This window comes from Prosopis cineraria, unplaced genomic scaffold (assembly GCF_029017545.1).
Source record: "Prosopis cineraria cultivar Desert tree isolate PC_DT_omini unplaced genomic scaffold, ASM2901754v1 PC11, whole genome shotgun sequence".
NCBI lineage: Eukaryota > Viridiplantae > Streptophyta > Magnoliopsida > Fabales > Fabaceae > Prosopis > Prosopis cineraria.
The window spans coordinates 7,127,571-7,150,001 of record NW_026555342.1 but is presented as its reverse complement, the minus strand read 5'-3'; the positions used below and the strand labels follow the sequence as shown (position 1 = coordinate 7,150,001).

The window sequence follows — 22,431 nt, the reverse complement described above, 5'->3', positions numbered from 1 at the left end:
CAGTACAAATTCCATGTAAGAAAACAAACATGAAAGCAGAGGATAAGACACCCTCTTAAGATGAAAAAGATGGAAAGGATGCAACGATAGAATAAGTCTCTTCATCCCAGCTTCTGGGGGTGTACAGACAACCGCACAACCTTAAAGCTAGTTTCAGACCAGCCAAATGGGCCAAGATTTCTTTCTGTCAACAAAATGGGTCAAGTTGGATCAGCCAAAGAAATTTGCTAGGCTAGACGTATTTATGCATTTAGTGACAGATGCTGGTTATCTAACGAGTCAGTTGGTAGGTTGTACGGCTTATGTGTCCTTGTCAGTTAGTTATGTCAGTATATATATATATATATATGTATTGTGGAAGAATGAACGATAAAACATGGATATTCAGTGAATTCTATGGAGATTTCCCTTGGCTTAGTTCATGAAGTTAGAATCTGATTTCATAAATTGACAAGAGTTTCCCTTTCCTTCTTCTACCTTAAAAGCTCTTGGATTATAATCCAACAAAATGGACCGGATAAATGTAAACGGAGCATGTCACATAACAAATTTTGCCTCCTTAATTCCCAGAAAATATCGACGCTACATATAATAAGAATGAACCCAGCATGCCAAAAGTCAAAAGATCATGAGCAGATTTTCTGAAATATCGAGCCATATCACAAGGAAGACCTATCTCAAGATTCCAAAACATGCGAAGCATGAATTAAGAGACAATAACTTAGCATAGCTTTAACTAAGTGCTGCAATTAAGAGTTAAAAAAAAAAAAAACAGAATGTGGAGATCGCTTAAGCATTCCAAAGAGTATGGGCATAAAGAAATTAATCATGATTCTAGCAATGAATAAAGTCTTGCAACTAAGAAGGATTTACAGCGTAAACAACACTATATCCGAAACCAAAAAGAAGATATTATCACAAAATATTTTTATCAATTCCTCAACATTTAAAAAGAAAAACTAGTTTATTCAGGAAACCAGAGACTGATATCCACAAGAGCCAGGAAAGATAACTCTAAAGATAGTACTATTTTAAGTTAAACTATGATCCCCAAAAGAAGCATGAATAACTTGCCAGAATCTTTTGCACTATTGTATCCTTTACACTCTTTGGAACTTTCTTCCAATTGTACACATTATGACGAGCATTCTGGCGAACAATGACAGAAAGATCTGTAATGAAATCTTTACGTCCAGGACCAACAGCAACCATCTTTGTAGGATGAATGAGAACATCCAACTTTCCATCTGCACTCTGTTGACGCTTCATCTGTACCCTCAACCCCCTTGTCCGTCCTCTTCCCTTTTTCTTAGGCACAGTGCATAAATCTGAAACACAAAAGGTGGGGGAAAAGTATAAGATATCATATTTACAGCCAGGACCTCCAGCCATCATATTTTACATATATAAATGAGGACGTCCAACTTTCCTTCTGCGTTCTGTTGATGCATCTGCTGAGCTGTTGAGCCTTCTGGTCGTCCTTGTCCCCTTCTTTGAGGCAGTGTAACTGTAACTTAGCATGAGAGAACAAAGAGAGAGATAGAAAGCACAATATAAAAATTGGTTGATAGTTTTCTTGCGCGGATAAGTGTCACATTAGGCACAAATAAATATTGGAAAACCATCATGAAAAGAGAAAGAAGTAAACCAGAGAAAAAGAACTGTATTAATTATTTGCAAGTATTTCATAAAGTATACCTGCCTCCTGCTCCTCTTCACATCCATGACCTACTTCCTGTAAGTTTGATTGATTATTGGAAGTGCCTGAATTTCCATCAGCCCTATCTTTACTCTTCTTACCCATAGAGTCTTTTGGCTGTCCTCGCCCCCTTTTCTCAAGTGTGGTATCCATATCTTAAACACCAAACATATAGGGAAGTAGAGTATGAGACATGTTACACTGTAGGCATGTATAGCGGTTCCCAATTTCCCCCTCCCCCGACAAAAAGTAAGCAACAGAATGACAAGATAAATGACATCAGGCATTTAAGGTTAAAAAGGAGCAATTAAAAAAAAAAATGGTCCAATCAATGTTCTGATGGCAAACTGGAGAACCAGCAAACCCAAGGCACTGACCATTTTATCAAATTATTCTAGTCCTTTAAAAATTAAGTCATGCCATGTGGAACAAAATTTTAAACATGGATAAGCATCAAATTCAGCATACAAAAGTTTCTATATGAAAAACATAAACCAAATGCTTCATAGCATTTCAAAATCATATGTAAACAGGAGTGAAGAAATAATATCATCAGAGAGAAGAAAGAAGCAGTAAAAGTAAACAGGAGAACAAGATCCAAATAAACGATATTTAACATAAACTATACCTTCCTTCTGCTCCTCCTCAAAGTCAGTACGTATTTCCACAGAGGTTGACGGATTATTTAGAATGTTCACGTTACCATTGCATTCCTTTGGAACTTATTCAAACTTGATGACCCTTTTAGTCGTCCATGTCTTTTTCTCAATGCTGTGTTATCTGTTGAAGAAAGAGAACATATTGGATATAATACAAGTTTTAGCACCATGTCAACATATTCATGTTGATGCAATTTGATAATACATTTTAATATGGATAAACATCACATTCAACGTATAAAAACAAGTTTATACGAAAAAACATATAGCATATGCATTTTAGAACTAATCCTCTATCATTAAAGACAAGAAAGAAGGGATACCAATATACGGCTGGAAGATAAGATAAATACTGATACAAATGAAAGTTGTAACTTTACCAGCTTCCTGCGGCCCTGAGACCTCCCCACGGCCAGCCCCAACTTCTGCTAGATTTAATGGATTAGCTGGACTAGCTACGTTGCCATCCGTACTCTCTTCGAACTTACTCAGAACTGTTAGAGCTCTAGGTTCTCCAAGTCTTATTCTTTTAGGTTGGGTACTTGTATCTTTAACAAACAAACACAAATGAACATAAAACCAGAAGCATTAGCTTAAATGCCTCCAAGTTTTCTTATGGCAAAAAAAAAAAAACATATAAAGAATCCTAGATATAAGACAAGTAATAGCATACATATGCACCTCGCAATCTCACCCACGTTTGTTTCTTGTGAAAGAAGAAATAAGAAGGTGGGACATCAATGGATACAACAAAGCAGGAGGATAAGATGTATACTAATCCATAAATATACCTGCTTCATACTCCCGCTCTAAGCCAAAAACTCCCCGTACTTCCCTCATCTCCGATGGATTAACAGGAATGTCCAAGCTACCATCTTCACTCTCATGAAACTTCTCACCACTTAACTTTCTTGGCCTTCCTCGTCCTCGGCCTCGAGCCTTTCTCTTCGGCATGCTTCAACAATCTGAATTAAAATAAAAATGAGTGCGGAAGAAAATGCATGCAAACACCAAGAAAAGGAGCTGTTATAGATTGTTGGAGACATAAAGCTAATCTTATAGTTTTATATAATATCCAGTTAGGAAATTTTAAGACGTAGAGTCTCAGGAGAGTCTAACATTTAAATTTTCTCTCTGCTCTGCACAAAAGCCGTTGCTTGGTTTCGTAATCGTGACTAAGTTTTGCTCATATCTCGTCACTTGTGTCCTTATTCAGAATGATGCAATTATAAACGTTAGAAATAAGTAGAAGGGGAATAGAGGGAGACTAACAGACGAGAAACACCGATCGTCGCTGATATTGACGTCTCGGTTGACGAAAGCCGAAAATCCAGATACGAAAGCCCCCGACTTTCAATGTTTAGCTTGGCTGACGAAGACCCAACTGTCAGTGTCTTTTTGTTTTTGAGTTTGTTAAAAGTTTATTTTATAAAAAATTGATTGAACGAAAATTAGTTTAATAAAATCCTTTACTGTAATAAAATTTATAAATTAAAAATTGTTTAAATTAATAATAATTTATATTTTAAAAATATACTTTTAAATATATAATAATAAAAAAGAATATTGATTTATGATAATTTATACTCCCTCCATTTAAAAATATAAGGCATTTTTTGAGGAGTTGGATATTTAAAAATGTGAGACATTTTTAATCTTTGAAGGTGTAATCATTGCCTTTTTTTCAAAAGTGCCCCTATTGATAATAACAGTAACTTTATATTTATTGTAGAGTATTTAATAGGGATAAATATGAAAAGATAGAGTTAGTTAAAAAGTAGGTAACTACTTTATTAAAAGGTGTAATTCGGTTAAAAATGTCTTACATTTTTTAATGGAGGGAGTAATTTTTATTATATAAATATAATATATTAAAAAATTTAAAATAATGTAAAAATTAATATATTAAATAATAAGAATAAAAAATATAAAGTGTAATATTAAAAAAATTATATAAATAGTTTAACAATCATTAATATTAAATATCATACCTTATAAATATTATTATATCTCTTTTTTATATACAGAAAGTTTGTAAAATACCTCCTCATATAATTTATTTGACTTTATAACTATTGTACTAAATTCAAATTTTAATAAAACAGAACACATAATACATATTATAAAAGAATAAGAATAATATAATAAATTTAAAAATTCAACACCAGAAAGCTAGTTTAAAAAACTTTAGAAAGTTAAATTCTCAAATTTATTTCTAATAATTTTCTTAATATACATCTAAAAAATTATTTTATCCAACCATAAAATTCTCAAACAACATTTTACATTTAAAAAATGTAAAAGTATATTTCAAAAATCAAAAGTCATGTGTCCGAACAGGTCAGTCTCTCATGCTGCGTCGTCTTTATTGCCTTGCCTTTCTTGGTTTGTCGCCCTATTTTCCCTTCTGTTTTTTTCCCCCCGAAATCGCGCCTAAAGCTACATGGGACAAAATATATTTTGAAATTATTTTACATGGAACCCTTTTTACAAATATATTTTTTTAAAAAATACAATTATCCTTGGTGAGAAAATGTATCAAGTACAGTTCATATTTTTTTGATAAAATAATTTTAAATTTTTATAATTATATTTTCACGAATTTATAATTTTAAGTTCACATGTTAATAAATAATTGTTCATTGAAAAAAAAAATTATTTAGGGTTAACATGTTTATCTTGATTAGTTTAATAAATTTATAATTTAAAGTTGAAATATTTGCAAGTTAAAGTCTAAAATTCATTACTTTACATATTTAAAATTAAGGTTTATCATGACAATAAATTTAAATTTTTACAATTACATGTTCATAAATTCACAATTTTGTATTTACATATCAATAAGGAATTGTTCATTGATGGTGAAATTCTTATTCAGAATTTACAAGTTTGTCTTGGCCAATTTAATAAATTTACAATTTAAAGTTTGAATATTTATAATTATAGATTCATCTATTCTATATATAAGTCAAAATTCAGAATTTATGTCTTCATATATTCAGAACTAAGGTTTAAATTTTTACAATTAGATATTCACAAATTCACAACTTTAAATTTACATATTCATAGATAGTAAATCTAAAATTTTTTCTTTCTCATTAAGAATAATTGTATTTTTTCTTCCTAAAACATAATTGCAAAAGGCATTTAGACTTAAAAAATAATTTCAAAATGCATTAGGGTCTACGTGCAAGTTTTTCTCTTCTGGGAACCTAGATGAGATTTTCCCTTTTTTGGCATTTTAATGTTTTTGGCAAGCTTTTCGTTTCTTTTTTTTTTATTCCTTTATTTTGATTTATTGCTATAAATAAAGAAAAAGGCAGCTAAAATTGTTGAACTTACCATGATATTTTATTAGCATATTTTTATTTTGTTGTCAATTATATTCTTTTGGACTTGGTTGATAAAAAAAAACCGAATTGAGTTAAATCTTACTAATAGATATATTTGTAGATTGTCAAAAAAGAAAAGATTTAAGCACATATTATTTTGGAGTGTAGACTAACTTCTTTAAATTAACTTTTATTAATTTATAAAGTTATATTTTTATTGTTAATGTTTTTTTTACATATTAATGTCATTTAACTGCCATAAAGAGGGATGAGTGGGGAAAAGGGAAAAAAGAAAACTACCAGTCCAGTACAAAGATCAAGGGATCATTATTGGCGATGATGTTGGTGATATATATATATATATATATATATTGCAGTCATTTTAGTGAAGAAAACGCTGTATATCTAAATAAAAAATTCAATTATTTAAATTTGATAATTTTTAAAAATACATATTAATTTATATTTTTAAATTTAGATTAGAATAATTCAGATTTATAAAACAGAAATAATGGAAAGAAATTATAGTGAAGAGAAATCAAGTTATGAAGTACCAAACATCAATGTTATGCTTGGTAGGAGGGAAAAATGAGGGGGAGGAAAAAGTGGGGAGAAAATTAGAAAACAGTATGTTTTCCTGGTTATTAAGAAAAAAATGATAGAAAAATAACATATAGGATCCACATATTTTTACCTTCAATTTTTTTCTCTAAATATGGAGAGAAAATTTTATTTTTAAATTTACCTATCAATTTTTTATTGCTGCCTCTTGCTTTCCTTTATTTTTATTATGATATTTGTAATATAGTTATATTTTAATCATAAACTTTTGTCAAACAAGCAATATATTTAATTTTTAGACTAATTAAGCAAATACCAATTCTACATTTTTAAGTTAATTTTCAGTTAAATACTTTATATTTAGTTATAGTTTCAAATTTTAATATTATTATATATTTAATAATTAAATAAATAAAATTTTAAATTGAATAAAATAATTTTTGTAGATAAAATAATTTTTAACAATATTTTTATTTAGTCAATAATATATAATAAAAATTATTATATATATAATATATTAAAATATTAAATTTTATTATATAAATATTTTATAAATAATAAAGTTATTATTGTCTATACAAAATTAATAACTTTTCTCTTCTTCTAATTCTTTCTTATTTAGTAAAATATAATGAGAGAAAAGTATATCCTCTCATCTCTTCTTTTCTTTATTTCCTCTTCTTATGCAAGAAGCTAAACATAAGACTGGAAAAAAAAAAAAACAAAAGCCAAAAAAAAAAAAAAGAAGTACGAAACATTAGGAGGCATAAATGATCACTCCATTCTGACGTGTTGCCTTCCCGCTTCGATCATATCGCATAATTATCTGCACTAGTGATTTAATATTTTTATCATAAACTCTTTTTCTTTTCTTTTTTTTTTTGGTAAATCATAAACTCTTTTTCTTAATCTTCATGCAAAGCGATTCCTTCTTTTCCATAGTAATCGATTTGTTCAGTGTAATTTATATTTCAGGTTTAAAACAAAAAGTAATTCTAAATATCAGATTGCAAATTTGAACACAATCACATTCCAATCATATCACATTCTTATTTTGGCCATGATTTTTTCTTTTGAAAAATTAATAAATAATAAAATCCACGAAAGTTGAAATTTCAAAATATTTGCAACTTTTGTGGGTATTTTGAATCTTGATGTCTTAATAATTAATTATTTCTTATTAAATTAAAATATTTTCTTTCTGTTTTATTTTAAAAAATTAAAACATGTCTAACCGTGACTTCTACTACCATTTAATAAATTATTTTTTATTATGTTATTATAATAACATATATTTTATTTATCTAACTTTTAAATTAGAGTCATTTTTAAATTTTGCATGGATAATATATTCCGAAATAAAATAATTTTTTATTTTTTATAAGCAAGTTTTTTATATTTTTAAGTATATAGAAGAGCAAAAAATTATTTAAAAAATAATAAATTTTTATCAGAACAACTTATCGTGTATTTGTCATGAGCAGTAACTCTTGAAGTAAAATATGAATGGGGTAATAAGTAATAACAAATTGTTAGATTGATATTTTGTTTTGGGGCAACAGACTGTAAAAAATAAAGGTGAGCAAAACCGAATTAACCTGAACATACCAAACCAATTCAAACCAATCCAATAAAACCAATCATTAAAATGGCTTGGTTTAATTTTATAAATTTAAAAACCAAATGTTTTAGTTCAAATTTTGGTTTCAAATTTTGGTTTTTGTCTTTCAAACTTGAATAATACCTTTTATATTTTAAAATGTAGTTTTTATTATTAATATTAAATTATTAGTGTTTATTTTTTTAATTCTAACTTCAACTAAAATCTTGGCCAAATCCAAAATATTTTAATAGAATTTCTAACCCTTCCTTTCTTAATTTTGCAATTAGAAAGTCGAACGTATATATTCATGTTACTTTAAGAATAATCTTTTAGATAATTTTATATAGAATTTCCCCCTTTATTATTTAAAACAAATTACTTTTCATTATAGAGATTAAAACAATTTGTAATAAAATTTAACTCGTGTTACTTATAAATGCATGTACTTTGGTGTTTAATAATAATTGATGACTCTCTATATTTTCATGTAGTTTAAGGAGTTTCATTGGTAAATTAGAGAGTTATCTAGTTTTTTTTTTTGGTTAAATTTTTTGTGTTTAATGTTTAATTAGCTTGTCTTGTAAATATTATACTTTCTCCGTTAAAAAATATAAAGTATCTTTAATTAAATTTGACTCTCAATAAGGTAGTTAGCTGCTTTCAAACTAATCCTATCTTTTCACATTTACCCTTATTAAACACTCTACAATAAATATAAAGTTATGATCAATAGGGGCACTTAAAAAAAAGACAATTATTACACCTCGAAAGAATAAAAATGCTTTATATTTTTTAACATTCAACTCCTCAAAAAATGCCTTACATTTTTTAATAAAGGGAGTATTTTAATTTATTTTATTAGCTAAATTTTCTTCATGACTTAAGCAACTATAAACTTATTTAAGTATTAGATATTATTTTCTCGTATTATTGTATGATTAATGTTAGTTTTTGGGTTACTTAATCTTATTTATTGTGTTTTGCTTGATGGTTGGCTATCATTAAGTCGAGATTCAAGGGTTCATGATTTATCTTGGAAAAGAAAATTTTAGATAAACCTTGAGATTAAAATTTATTTTAATTTTCTATTTATATATGAATATATCTCTTAGACTTATATAATCATGTTAGAGTGTTATTGAACTTTTATACTTTTGGGATAATTGTGTTAAAATTAACATTCTTATTTAAGAGGACCTTGTAATTGATTTAGAAGACAATTTCAACTAAATGGACTCTAGATTGACTAGTCAATATTAACTATGAGTAATTCGGTAAAGTTAAAGTCTAAGAATATAATTAAACAAGGGAGCATGAGCTTAGGTCATTTCTTCAATGAAATTATTGTTTGGTGAAATTATTTGCCTTTATATCTTATTTGTTAACTTTTTAAGTTTATAAACTTTTCATTATGATTTGCTTGACTTGAATGAAATTGAAAATTTAATACCTGTTCATCATTTTACTTAATTCTTTATGGGATTAATCTTGATTTATTTTTAACTATATTTATGACCTGCATACTTGCGGTGTCTATTTGTTTTGGTGTGTTTCAATAATGAAATTTGAATATTTTTGTTTTGGATATATTTATTTACATTCATGAATGAGAAAGTTGAGAATGTGATTTGAAATTAGAATATGAAAAAAAGGTAAAAAATTATTGTTAGTCTTAATATATATTTTACAAATTAAAAAAATATTGAAACTTGAACTGTATAAAAATTGAACCAAAGCGATCTTAATAAAAAAAAACTAACCAAGTATCATCTTTTATGTAGATTAGTTGATTTGGTTTGGTTCATGTTTTTAACCAAAGTCGAACCAAATCACATATTTGATCATCCTTAATAAAAAAATAACAAGTTATTATTAGAATTACTTACTCCTTCAGTTAAAAAATGTAAGACATTTTTAATCAAATCTCACCTCTCACCATAGTAGTTTGTTATCTTTAAACTAATACTATTTTTTTTATATTTATTTCTATTTAACATGACATCACTTTAAAATAAATATGAAGTGACCTATTTATTAGGGGCACTCTTAAAAAAAGCACAATAATTACATTTTAAAAAATTAAAAATACTTTACATTTTTAAATATTCAATTCCTAAAAAAAACTTTACATTTTTTAACGGTGGAGTACATTTTATAAAAAAAATTTATGATATATTTTATAATATCATATTAAATATTTTTATATTACAATTAGATAACTTATATTTGGGAAAAAAAATTAGAATAACTTATATATTTTTGCAGAGAATAAGGTTGGGAATCGTTTACCTAAATGAAGAGAGTCTATATTGCAAATGCTAATTTTTTGGGTAAATAATTCTTATTTCCACTCTCAATTATTTGTTAATGAACCCACATTTTGGTTTGAAAATAGCCTCTCTCTTTTTTATTCTCTTAGATTTTTTTATTGGTGAGCTCACATCAATCCACATTATGTCTTTCACTCTCCACTTTTTACTGATGGGCCGCACGATTTAAAAAGAATGCTAACAAAAAAATTCAAATTAAAAAAATTATTATAATTATAATATTTTTTTTTTTTGGACTTTGTTAAAAATAGATTTTATATTGGTTGTATCTGGCAACAATAAGGTCACCACACCAGCCATGAAGTTCTCATTAACCCCCTGCGTGGCACGTGGTATTTTCTAGTCATAACACCGATCAAATCGTTGCTCGTTTAAACAAAAGGAATTCAAAGCGCGATGAGCATGACAAAAATTGACTCATTTTTGTCACCACGGTCTACTCGCAACTCGAGCTTTGTCTGCTGGTATTGCGAAGGATAACGATGGCCATTTGCAGGTTGAGATCACTAGTTCCTCTTCCTAGACGCAAATCTCTTGGGCTTCAATCCTTCCCAACATGCAGATTGTCTTCTTCCCGAATCCCCCCCCTTTTGGAGGTACGTAAACCATGTCTACTCTGCTCTTGTTGTCTCTCAAACCTTTCGCTGATTCTTGACTGGGTATAAGAGAAAATTGGTTGGCTTGATATTATTATTGTTTGCAATTCTTTTTTCTTCTCGGTGTCTTGATGTTTGACACCCAATAAAGATATGGTTTTCCTATCAATTTAGTTGATCGATATATTGCTTTTATTAATAAGTCCGGGTCAAGTAATCAATGTAAAGTGTGAGTTCATATTTCTTCTATCAGTTCTTGTTGATGTTAGACGACAGTGTCTTTTGTCTTCTTTTGTTAGGTTCTTAAGGGCCTCAAAGATAAATGTGTAAGCTACTTGTACAATGCTTGATAGATCATCGATAGTTTTCCTATTGTGTTAAATATATGGTGTTGGAGCATTGGTGGTGAAGTTTACTGGGATCAATGATGCATATGCTGTAAATTTTGATATTTCTCCACTCAAGGATGCATATTCTGAAAATTTCGATATTTATCCTTTCAATGATGCATTACAGAATGTTGGATTCATTGGTCTCGGAAATATGGGATCCAGAATGGCGAATAATCTGATTAAAGCTGGATACCGAGTTACAGTTCAAGACATGTACTTAATTTACACTTGTTATGTTCTTTATTTATTGAATTGTTTCATTGATCACTGGGAAAGTACAAACTTGCTGTTCATTTAAGTAGGCTACTCAATCCTTGTTGATCCATCGAGAATATCTTTGTATGATGTCCATCAAATTTGAAAATATTGCAGAAACTCTGATGTTACTGACAAGTTCTCTCAGATGGGAGTTCCCACTATGAAAACACCTTTTGAAGTTGCAGAAGCTAGTGATGCAGTAATTACAATGTTGCCTTCTTCTGCCCACGTGAGTACAGTCATACCAATGGCATTTCCTTTTCTGCAAAAACAGCGGGCTTTTTCCTTAAGTGTTGACTTCATGAAGACTCTTCAGTTCCTCAGCATTTATGAAATATAACTTTTTTACCTTTTGGACAAAACTTCCATTTTTTAAATGTCAATTAGCTCTATATTCATGGTGGCATCTATTTAGTTGGAGCAAACCGCAAACTGCAAAACTTTATCAATGTGAATACTGATCTGCTAATAAGCTATGTACATAAAATTCTTAGTTAGAATATAACAAGTTTGGAGAAATGTCTTATTGCTGTTGGTCTTCTTACCTTTGACTGTGTACTAACTCCAGAATAACACACTCATCTAACTTAACTAGGTGCTTGATGTTTACACTGGACCAAATGGTTTGCTTCAAGCTGGGAGAGTCCTAAGGCCATGGTTATTGATAGATTCATCCACTATTGATCCTCAATCATCAAGAAGCCTTTCTGTTACAATATCTAATTGTCTTTTAAAAGAAAAGAAAGGTATCCATGAATGAAATATTGTTGACCTTCAAGCTGTTTTCATGCTTTTCTTGCTCCATATATTTTATTTACCATGTTAGTAATTACTTTTTTCTCATGACAAATGATATGCCAATTTGTAAGAGTATTTGTGGCTATACCATACATTGGTTATATCATTCGTAACTCCAGGGGGGGTGTATACGAACATGAGAGGAGTTTTATAGTGCTCTTCAGAGTTCTACTTAATGCCCTGTCTCATCAGGATGTCCATTATTTGGTTGCCACCTACCCAGTCCTACTGTCATGTTTTGTATTAGGTCACTAGAACTTGCTTTTTTGATTATGGTGCATATTTAGCCTTTCTACTATTTATATGTAAAGCTCTTCTGGTTGCTTCTTCTGAAGTTGATTTCTTAAGCTGACAAAGTTCATTTGCCTCATTGGAGCACTGTGTCAAATGGCGAATTGTTAGATTTCATAATGTCATGATGCATGTATTTAGTGCTACACTCCTTTTTCCTCATAAAGTGGGTCCAGTTTTCCACTTTTGTTATGCTTCAAGTCGCCTTAATGATCCGAGATATTGTGTGACAGCATGTTACTTGAACTTAGTAGTTTATGTTTAAGGTGATAGTTCATCAATTTGTATGGTCACTTGAAAATAATTTCTAAATGATATGCGATAGCTTCCTTAGTCATTGAAGGAAAATGCCTCTTACCAAGTAGATTCTAATGGGGTATAATTGATATCAGTGACATATCATTAGTTATTTTGGAACTTTAAGCCACATTTTCTAACATATTATTTGCAAGTTAGTCTTGCTTGAAAAAAAAAGGTCAGCAGGCTCTTTATGGTGTAAATTTTTCTTTCTGGATGCCAGGGGTTTCCAAAGATCCTCCTGTTGTATATGAACTACTTTCTAAAAATTTTAGTATTCTGAGTTGGTCCCCTTTGCTTTTTATTTTTTTTACGTTGTTGAGCTAAATGATTATGCACAGGTGATTGGAAGACTCCCATGAAGTTGGACGCTCCTGTTTCTGGAAGTGTGATTGCTGCAGAAGCTGGAACACTAACTTTTATGGTATGGAATACTACTCAATTCTAAATTTCTAATTCATTCTGGGATCCCAAAAACTGTTGTTTAAGAATCTTTTTTTATTCTCATTCTTTTTAGGGACAATATATTTAGCATATTGGTTATAATTTTGATATTAAGAATTGATAATAGCCATTCCATGCACATATGTTTATCGTGCATTGGAACTTTGATAAGCTAAACAAACATGATGCATGTTATTGCATTTGAAGCAATAACAGATAGGTGGATAAATCGAAATAGATACATGGGCATTAGGGTAATAGTGCTAAATCTTTTGAAGTTTGAAGCAAATTTATTGCGTTTTGGAAAACCTAATTTATGAACCAGAATTGGATCTTTCTCAGGTAGGTGGCTCTGAGGAAGCTTTTTTGGCTGCAAAACCCTTATTCCTTTCAATGGGCAAAAGTGCAATATATTGTGGAGGAGCAGGAAGTGGTTCTGTATGTTACATCTTTGAACTTGAACTTTAAACTTTTCAATGCTGTATATATTGGCCAAAAAAAAAAATGTCAATGCTGTAAATGCTGCTTTTATAGGCTTCTTTACGAATCTTATAAAAAAAAGGTGTCAGTTTGAGAAATTATATCTAAAATTATGATAATTTTTGAACAGATAAATTCATTTATTGTTACATTAATTTCTTTTTCTGTTAGTTTGCTGATAGTGATTTGTAAATGATGAAAATCTATTCAAATTGAAAATTTTTATTTGGAACAATTTTATTTGTTAGTATAGATGTATGTTATCCTTGCAGTTGATACAGGGACGTCGTTTTATAGTGTTGGCTTGGTCTTGTTATTAGGCAGCTAAGATCTGTAATAATTTGGCTTTGGCTGTGAGTATGCTGGGAGTGTCAGAAGCCCTAGCTCTGGGCCAATCCCTTGGAGTTTCTGCCAGCACCTTGACTAAAATATTTAACTGCTCTAGTGCTCACTGTTGGAGTAGGTATTCTTCCCTTTTTCCATATGAGATCAATTTAAATAAGCAATCTGTAGCACAACCATAGTGGATGTTTACCCGCATCTTTCACAAATCACATGAAAATTGCTGGACATATCCACCCATTTGACTTTTCTGTTCGTATCCTGATAATAAAAATAGAAATCCTTCAGCAACATTCACTAAATCAGACAGAAATGTTATATGTAGAGTTTTGCTTTAGTGCAAAACATTGAAAACTAGAGCAATATTGGAGCACGCGCACATAGAGCAAGGAAAGATTTGGAATTTTGGTAATGAAACTTATATGTAGTAGTTGCATGATTTCAGTGCTTGTTACAACCCAGTTCCTGGTGTGATGGAAGGTGTGCCCTCTTCAAGGGACTATCATGGTGGGTTTGCATCCAGGCTTATGGTAAGTAACTGCATCTCTTAAAGTACTATTCCTTGGATTCTCAAACCAAATAGTAATAAATTGCTCCCAAGTTTTCTGTTTAACTATAAAACATGGATTTATTAAAGTTTGGATTAAAATTACCTTGCATTTCTTGAAGTTAATGTGATGCAGTAGAATCAGCCAAACAAGCTGGCTGTAAATATCCATTGACATCTCAAGCGCGCGCGCGCGCACAAGCTGTCGATGTTTAGGGTGTTGAACATAACCCCAAAACTTTGTGTTAATGTGATGCAGGCTAAAGACTTAAACCTTGCAGTAGAATCAGCCAAACAAGCTGGCTGTAAATATCCATTGACATCTCAAGCACAAGAAATGTAAGCCCCTCTTCTTCCATAACCTTGATGTAAAAATTATCAGATTGAATTATTTACATGTATACATTCAGAAAGATTTATACAAAATAATGCGACTGTCTATAAACTCCACGTTGAATTTTAACATTCATCTTTGTTTTTTCCCATCTCTCTTTCTAAATATACTATGGCCATTCACTTACGACGTTCAAAGATGCAGATTGAAAAGTTGACAGTATCGGATTAAATAATTGATGTTTGTTTGCTGATGAACAAATTGTTTTGCTCCAGATATAGAGAACTCTGCGTGGATGGGCATGAGGCTGAAGACTTTTCATGTGCTTTTCGCCATTATTACTCTGGATTGGACGAGCCTTGTGGTCAATAAAAGTGTTGCTGTATATGTGTCCAATACAACAATACATCCAAAAAAAAAGGAATGTTTTTATGTAAAATTGAAAATAAGCTATTTCATATTGTAGTGGGTAGTTGTTTCCGTTAAATGACTAGGCAAGTAAGTTAATCTTTCTTGTAACCTCATAATTTCAAGTACTACGAGACGCTGGGTGCCTTTTTAATAATTATTTGTGGAGATAAACGTAATTATCGCTCAAAAGAGCGGGACCTGCCAAGAATCTACAAGGTATTAACAAGGGGGAATCTCACTTAGGCCTCTAAGAGCATATAAATTTGTATTTAGGATCCTATGTAATCTGGAAACTTTCTACAAGCTTGAGGCCTTAAGTGAAAATATGTTTTAACAAAAAAAGTTGCATTTGCCCTCCCTCTTTTTATGAATGCACAACACAATGGTTATAAATTTTCAACACAATGTCTTGTAATGTATAATTGATTTAATGAAAATTGTTCAATTTAAAATGTACACGTTGTGCGGGATGAAATAATAACAGATGTCTATGAATATACAATAAAATGTTCATAAAATTTCAATACAATGTTTGGTAATATACAATTGGAATAGAAATGGTTGAATTTGAAATGTACAAGTTGCATAAGATGAAAGAGTAATAAAATATTCATAAATGTATAACACAATATTTATAAATACTCACCACAAAGGGCAAACACATTTTTTTTTCTCATTAAAACATTTTTACTTAAAATCTTTAGGCCTATAGAGAATTTTCATATTGTATTGGGTCCTAAATTCAAAATTTTGTGCTAAAAGGGGTCCTAAGTGAGATTCTCTTGTAAACAAGTCACTACCAAGATATTAATTTGTCTCTGAATGTCTCAGAATCAAAATTCAGTAGTCATAGAAATTATTATAGATGATATTTGGACTTTGGAGAGAAACATATACGTACACTAGTGTGTAAAATTGTACGTACATACATATGTACATACAACTTGGTAATAAAAATTTGCCAATAACTCAGTACAATTAAGAAGGGCAATATTTTTTTTTTTAAAAAAAATGTAACCTCAGTATTTTCTGACATTTAAAACCAAATAAAGGCTTTAAAATTTTGCTTTATAAGTAGGACAGTAGAGAGTAAATCTAGAATTGCTGGATCAAAACAAGCCAGACTACCTAAACCTGTACTCTCATCGGAAGGCGGAACCAAAATTTTGTTAAAGGGAGTTGAAGGACAGGGATAACGATGGATTCATGCAACTTCAGTTCTACTTTTCTTGTCTTGTATGCTATTATAAATTTGTCAAAAGCTTAACTGTATTTGAATGTCACAAACATCGTTCGCTTTTAGACAGACAAGCGCAGCTTGAAATCAAATGTCCTAGTTACTTACAACCATTATGCTACGATGAATACCCACACTATCAGGACTTCAAAACTAGAGAACTCGGAACACAACTTTATATTTTTAGTACATGCCAACAAGTCAGTAATAATAACTAAGATATTTAAAATGAACACTCTTAGCAAAGGTAATAATGATACTTCTAACCATTTCAAGGCCTACTTAACAAGTAATCCTGCCTTAGTCCATCGAAAATGCAAAATGATCATCTTCATAGTCATGGCACATCTTCGTGACAGACAAAAGGAGGAAATAATAATAACCCATCATGCGGCAGACAGATATATGCATTCTCAAATTTTAAACAAGAGTTAATACAATAAACTTAAAATGTTTAAGAGCTAAACTCTAATTCAAATGGGACACCAATGAGATATTAATTCCCACACGTCAAAACCTACGTAGTTAGGATGTGCATGCCGCTATATAGATGAAAGGTCTTCATATATGGTCTTGATACCTGGCCTCTCAGAAACAGTTCGAATGCATCGTAGAGCTATTCCTAAGAAATCCTTCATTCCCTTTTCCGCAACTGGATTTCCCATTTCTGGCATCAATGCAGCATCAAAACATTCTGATCCTCGACCTTCTGCCACACGCAACCTCACCCAATCAGTCATATCAACTCCTCCATCCTCACCTGATATCACATCACCAGCACACCTTCCCGTTAAAAGTTCCAAAAGTATCACTCCAAAGGCGTAAACATCTGATTTAAAGGAGGGAGCTGGCTTTTTGGAAGCAGCTAACTCTGGCGCACGGTATCCCAAAACCCCGGCATCAAGAATCTGTTCAGTAGTACCAGCCTGAGTCATAAGCCGGTGAAGGCAGTAATCAGCAACTCTTGCATTCAAATCAGGTGTATCTAACAGAACATTTGTTGCTTTTAGGTTCCCATGAGGAACAGCACGATCAAAGTGGAGATAGTTCAGGCCACGTGCTACATCAACTGCTATTTTGAGCCTCTGGGGCCAGGTTAATGGTGGACCTTTTCTTCCTGGTCGATCTAGTATCATGATATGCAAATGGAGTAAGTTCAAATCACGAAGAACGATGAATACAAACTATAACATTAGAATAAAATGGATGCAATTTCATGGACAAACGATTTTTTTTTTTTTATCAAGCAAAACTGATATACAGAGGAACTAAAACATGAATGTACAAAGGCACAGGCAACGCATAAAATTTGCTATACTCATCAATAAAGAAATTGTTATCATCTCTTTTTTGTTATACTCATTCTTATCATGAGTTCCCCTTTACACGATTTGACATTGCAAGTCTCTCTTGTGGGATAGGTTGACAATTTTTAAATGCAAGTATCATGTCCATGGCCAATTATGACTGAAATTAACAGGTTTTAATCAACCAAATTATCAGTTTCCGACCCTTTAATGGATCTTACTCTCCCTAACCAAATTTCCCACTGTTTACTTCCAGATGCATGGGTCTGATTACATTGGAAGGAAGGAGAATTGACATTACCATAAAGAAAAGTTGCAAGACTTCCAGGAGAAATGTAATCTGAAAGAATAAGCTTCTCATGCTGTGTAGGACCCCAATAATATCCTCTCAATCCCACAACATTTGGGTGCCTGATGTTTGAAAACTTTTTAGCCTCTTTAGCAAATTCTTTTCTCTGCTTTGCCACTCCTTCTCTCAGCCACTTCACTCTCAGTAATAACCCATTCTCCAGAGTAGCCTTATAAGAAGTTCCATGACTGCTTCTCCCCAAAACTTCAGCAGGGGCCCTTGAAAGTTCCTCAGGGGTCAATGTTATTGTATCATCAAGAAAATGCAGCTCGCCAATTAACTTATCAGGTGATCTCACATCAAGTCGTGCAAAATTTTCAGCAGTGAATGAATCACCAGACCCTGGTGACCAGGAAAAATGACTGTTTTTTGATGGGGACATAGCAGTTGTGGCTGCCAATTTCTCATCTGGGCTGATTATCTCTGACGATGATCCTTTCCTCGAGGTCACAAGATCCTCAGCTGATACAACCAAAGCACCACCCCTGTCTGTTGCACGGCCTATGCCAGGTAAGTTTGGTTGAGCATGCCTATGTGTATCCTTGCTAGCAGCATAGTCTGGTGGAGATCTTGATATCCGTATGTAATTTATGAAGATTGCAAGTAGGATTACTATGAACAGTGCAACCACACATGATACTATAATTATTACTTTAATGATAGTGCTGAAAGGCTTCTTCTTGGAACCTTCGGAGGGAATATTGGTTGATCCAGGAGGACCATTTGGGAAATACAACCGAGTATTCCCAGGATAGAAAGAAGAACTAGGGAACTTCCTAAGATTTTCTGGGACAATACCAGACAGATCATTGTATGAAGCATTGAAGTTTGTTAGTCCCTTTGGCAGGTTAGTTGGTAATGGACCTGTAAAATGATTCTCTGATATATCCAATGAATCTAATGAACTCATGTCAATGGTAGTTGGAAGAGAACCAGAAAAATTATTTCCAGCAATATTGAGCACTTTCAGGCCAGTTAATGATCCAAAATTTTCAGGAAAGTACCCATTAAATTGGTTGTGAGAAAGTTCAAGAATCTGAAGATCAGATTGACCAGGGGCAGATGATAAATTAATGCCACCTGCAATCAAATTATTTTCAAGATGAAGCTCTTGCAAAGTTGGCATATCAAGCAGCTTATCAGGAAGCTGTCCATCTAACTGGTTAGAACTAACATCAAGCACTCTTAGCTTCGGATACTGTGTTAAGACACTAGGGAGGAAGCTGCTAAGAGAATTATGGGAGAAATTCAGATAATTCAATCGTAAAAATTGAGGAGTTTCCCCGGGAAAGGGCCCAGTCAAATGATTCCTACTGAGATCCAGAAATTCTATATTTCCCCATTTCACCATCCTGGATAAATTTCCTTCTAGTTTGTTATTTGAAAGATCAAGAACTGCACAGCTCCCTGTTAGAAGTGGCAGCTCACCAGTGAAACCATTTGATGAGAGATTCACAAAGCGCAATGTCATTGATGTGATTAATCCTATTGGCCCTGTGACAAAACTTCAATAAGATGAGAGGCAATCCTAGCAATGGACTGTCTAAAGATGGCAGTGGCCACCAGTTTTGAAAGTAAAATATCATAGATTAATTATTTAAAAAGAAGGGACAATTAGATGTTGTCTATCTACCTGAGAGGTTGTTGGCACTCAAATCTAGTTCGGTTATAACCAAAGGGTCTCCCTTGAGCAGGCCATTTGGAAGAAATCCTGAAAATCTGTTGCTGCTAAGCCTAAGGACCTGGAGATCATAGACAAATTCAAATTCAGGCAGTTCTCCAGACAATTGATTGTAGCTAAGATCCAACACCTTCAGGTCTTCAAAAAGTGGCTGCTCTCCTTCACCATCCAACAATCCAATCAGCTGGTTGTGGCTTAAATTCAAATACTTGATACTTTCAGAGATTCGGGGTAGAAACCTCTGTTGCTGGGAGTTAGAACTCACTAACATATTATCACTAAAATCAACATAGCTGGCGCTTGTAAAAAGCATAAATTTAATATCTAGTTGACCATCAAGCATATTCCCGTGCAAGTCAACCTTTTCAAGAGCAGACATCAAATCAAAGCCTTTGGGAATCTTTCCAGTGAAGCTGTTATGAGACAAATTGAGAGATGCCAGGCTATCCAGCTTAGTCAAAGAAGCTGGCAGTGCCCCAGAAAAAGAGTTACGGCTCAAGTCCAAAGATAGGATCGATGACATCCCTGCAATTGAGACAGGAATTGGGCCAGAGAAATTATTCCCGGCCAATGATAAGTTCTGTAAGCTAGCTAGCTTGCCAATTCCCTGTGGTATGGATGAAGAGAAAAGGTTATTGGAGACATCTAGAAATTCAAGACTTTTGAAGTCGGCTATGTTGTCAGGGAGTCTTCCTGATATGGAATTGTTGGACAAGGAGAGCCTAACAAGTTTCGTGAGGTTTGAAAAAACACTCAAGTCTGCCTCAGCAGAGAGACCTTGGTTATCTAGGACAACCCCAGCAACATTACCACCATTACACAGAACTCCATTCCATGAAGATGGGCATCCATTAAAGTCAATGGATTCTTCATTCCAGGAATTCAGGACATAACCAGTAGGGTCATGCTTGATGCCTTTCTTGAATTCCAACAATGCTAAGATGTCCTGAGAAGGAAGTTGTCCCATGACAGAGAAGAATGATAACGATAAAACCAAAAGCCTAAAGAGCTTCATTTTCTCTTATTAATGACGTGATGCAGCTTATATATACTTCAACGTTCTTGTTCAAACACGTAGCTTGCTTCCAGAACCACTATCTCACTGAACAAATACGCCCGGATACCTTCTTCCACTATACTGAGAAAGCGCCAAAATCTATGGAAGCAATCTCAACCTCGTAAAAGAAGATTGGGCCGTCGAACTCAAATCCACACCACGTCAAACACTTCTTTACAGTCAAAACAAGAGGCCAAGATCTTCTCTTCACAAATATGAGCTGCTCACCTAAGAACGGAAAAAAGGATGACACGGTATTAGTAATGAAATGAAAAACCCAGACAAGATGTGAGCGCTAAAATCAAAATGCTTCTCCAGGAGAGCAACATCGCATTATATCTATATAGAACCATAGGTACCATGCAAAGGATGCATATAGAGTAAAGCTACTGCAGAAACAATCACTAGACGCAGAAACTACGACTAAACATTGATGACCTAGAATGAACAATCAAAACGAGTGACACTTCAGATATCTGACAAAAAGAAAAACGCGAAATTTCTTACCAAAATCACTTCCTTAGCACAATGTGGAGTCAGGCTCAAATGACCACTCTCAGGTATCAAACTTAGGAAGCAAAAGGGAGAACTCGAAAAAGCTTATGAAGTTCCGGGACTGAAGTAGAGACCAGCATTGTAGCTACAGCGAACTCGTGAAGAGGGAAAGGGGAAAAAATTTCCAATAAGACACATTTAAGAGCAGTAAAGAGAAAGGACCAGTCACCCAAAAAAAGAATAAAAAGAAAAAGAGATGCAAAAAGAAAAGAAGAGAAGAAAGAGGGACATAGAGAGAAGGGACCCAGAAGTTTTGGCTATTGCGGTTTTGATGAAGATAGTGACATATTTTTCACCCGAGAAACATGTAGTGAAAAACAGAGGTCTTTTAGACTGAAAAATAAACCTGAGAATGGAGCTTTAATGGTGGTGACAACAAAAGCATACAACTTTAGAAGAGATACCTTTGCTCCGTTGCTACTAATCTACTATAAAAGCCATCTGCATGTGAGGACCCTTTACACTAATTTAGATTAGATTTAGAAAAGTTTATTAAAAATGTCGCCTTTTTAACTTTTCTTTACAAAAGTTGCCATTCATTTCATCCTTTTGAGGGGTACTGTGAGGAAGCGACAATTGAGAAAGCGGGAAAATGTTAGGGTTTTTACATTTTTGCTGTGATTTTAGGAGCAAAGAAGGGAATTATTCACCCGCCAAGAAGGCAGAGAATCTCAGGCTGTGCCTAGTGGACGTGAGAAGAGTTTATGAAATGCAGTTTAAACCAAAGCATATGCGTCGGAAGTCGTGCAATCAGCGGCAGATGGGAACGAAGACCCACCACTACCCCGTGGCCTAGGGCTTTTAGTTTTGACTTCGAACAAAATCTAAGACCTTGACATGTTAGATTCCAGATAAATCTTTGTATTATTCC

The 22,431-nt window shown here is 32.5% G+C and overlaps 3 protein-coding genes across 3 annotated transcripts; 1 reads left to right on the top strand and 2 right to left on the bottom strand.

Annotated features, from left to right (window-relative positions):
- Positions 1-93: 93 nt before the first annotated feature.
- LOC129284821 (uncharacterized) lies at positions 94-3,703 on the bottom strand. Its single transcript, XM_054920303.1, has 5 exons — positions 3,478-3,703; positions 3,150-3,323; positions 2,739-2,906; positions 2,328-2,479; positions 94-1,854 (listed from the first exon to the last, which is right to left on the bottom strand). Exons 2-4 carry the CDS (start codon positions 3,310-3,312, stop codon positions 2,394-2,396), a joined length of 417 nt encoding a protein of 138 aa, XP_054776278.1. The 5' UTR covers positions 3,313-3,323; positions 3,478-3,703; the 3' UTR covers positions 94-1,854; positions 2,328-2,393.
- A 6,871-nt stretch (positions 3,704-10,574) lies between these two features.
- On the top strand, positions 10,575-15,548 carry LOC129285249 (probable 3-hydroxyisobutyrate dehydrogenase, mitochondrial). Its single transcript, XM_054920837.1, has 10 exons — positions 10,575-10,780; positions 11,297-11,385; positions 11,545-11,659; positions 12,026-12,176; positions 13,158-13,240; positions 13,603-13,698; positions 14,061-14,203; positions 14,528-14,612; positions 14,889-14,968; positions 15,239-15,548. Exons 1-10 carry the CDS (start codon positions 10,667-10,669, stop codon positions 15,333-15,335), a joined length of 1,053 nt encoding a protein of 350 aa, XP_054776812.1. The 5' UTR covers positions 10,575-10,666; the 3' UTR covers positions 15,336-15,548.
- Positions 15,549-16,849: 1,301 nt separating this feature from the next.
- On the bottom strand, positions 16,850-21,914 carry LOC129286925 (LRR receptor-like serine/threonine-protein kinase GHR1). The gene is made up of 4 exons (XM_054923031.1): positions 21,513-21,914; positions 19,901-21,233; positions 18,220-19,761; positions 16,850-17,737 (listed from the first exon to the last, which is right to left on the bottom strand). Exons 2-4 carry the CDS (start codon positions 20,961-20,963, stop codon positions 17,154-17,156), a joined length of 3,189 nt encoding a protein of 1,062 aa, XP_054779006.1. The 5' UTR covers positions 20,964-21,233; positions 21,513-21,914; the 3' UTR covers positions 16,850-17,153.
- Between the last annotated feature and the right edge of the window lie 517 nt (positions 21,915-22,431).

Excerpts from the sequence above, each read along its gene's own strand:
- LOC129284821 (XM_054920303.1), bottom strand. The coding sequence starts at position 3,312 with ATGCCGAAGAGAAAGGCTCGAGGCCGAGGACGAGGAAGGCCAAGAAAG. Across the intron at positions 2,907-3,149 it reads AGAGCGGGAGTATGAAGCAG|ATACAAGTACCCAACCTAAA; the intron begins GTATATTTATGG and ends TGTTTGTTAAAG. Across the intron at positions 2,480-2,738 it reads CTCAGGGCCGCAGGAAGCTG|ATAACACAGCATTGAGAAAA; the intron begins GTAAAGTTACAA and ends TTTCTTCAACAG.
- LOC129285249 (XM_054920837.1), top strand. The coding sequence starts at position 10,667 with ATGGCCATTTGCAGGTTGAGATCACTAGTTCCTCTTCCTAGACGCAAA. Across the intron at positions 12,177-13,157 it reads TCTTTTAAAAGAAAAGAAAG|GTGATTGGAAGACTCCCATG; the intron begins GTATCCATGAAT and ends GATTATGCACAG. Across the intron at positions 14,969-15,238 it reads ACATCTCAAGCACAAGAAAT|ATATAGAGAACTCTGCGTGG; the intron begins GTAAGCCCCTCT and ends GTTTTGCTCCAG.
- LOC129286925 (XM_054923031.1), bottom strand. The coding sequence starts at position 20,963 with ATGAAGCTCTTTAGGCTTTTGGTTTTATCGTTATCATTCTTCTCTGTC. Across the intron at positions 19,762-19,900 it reads GAGTGCCAACAACCTCTCAG|GGCCAATAGGATTAATCACA; the intron begins GTAGATAGACAA and ends GTTTTGTCACAG. Across the intron at positions 17,738-18,219 it reads TCTTGCAACTTTTCTTTATG|ATCGACCAGGAAGAAAAGGT; the intron begins GTAATGTCAATT and ends TCATGATACTAG.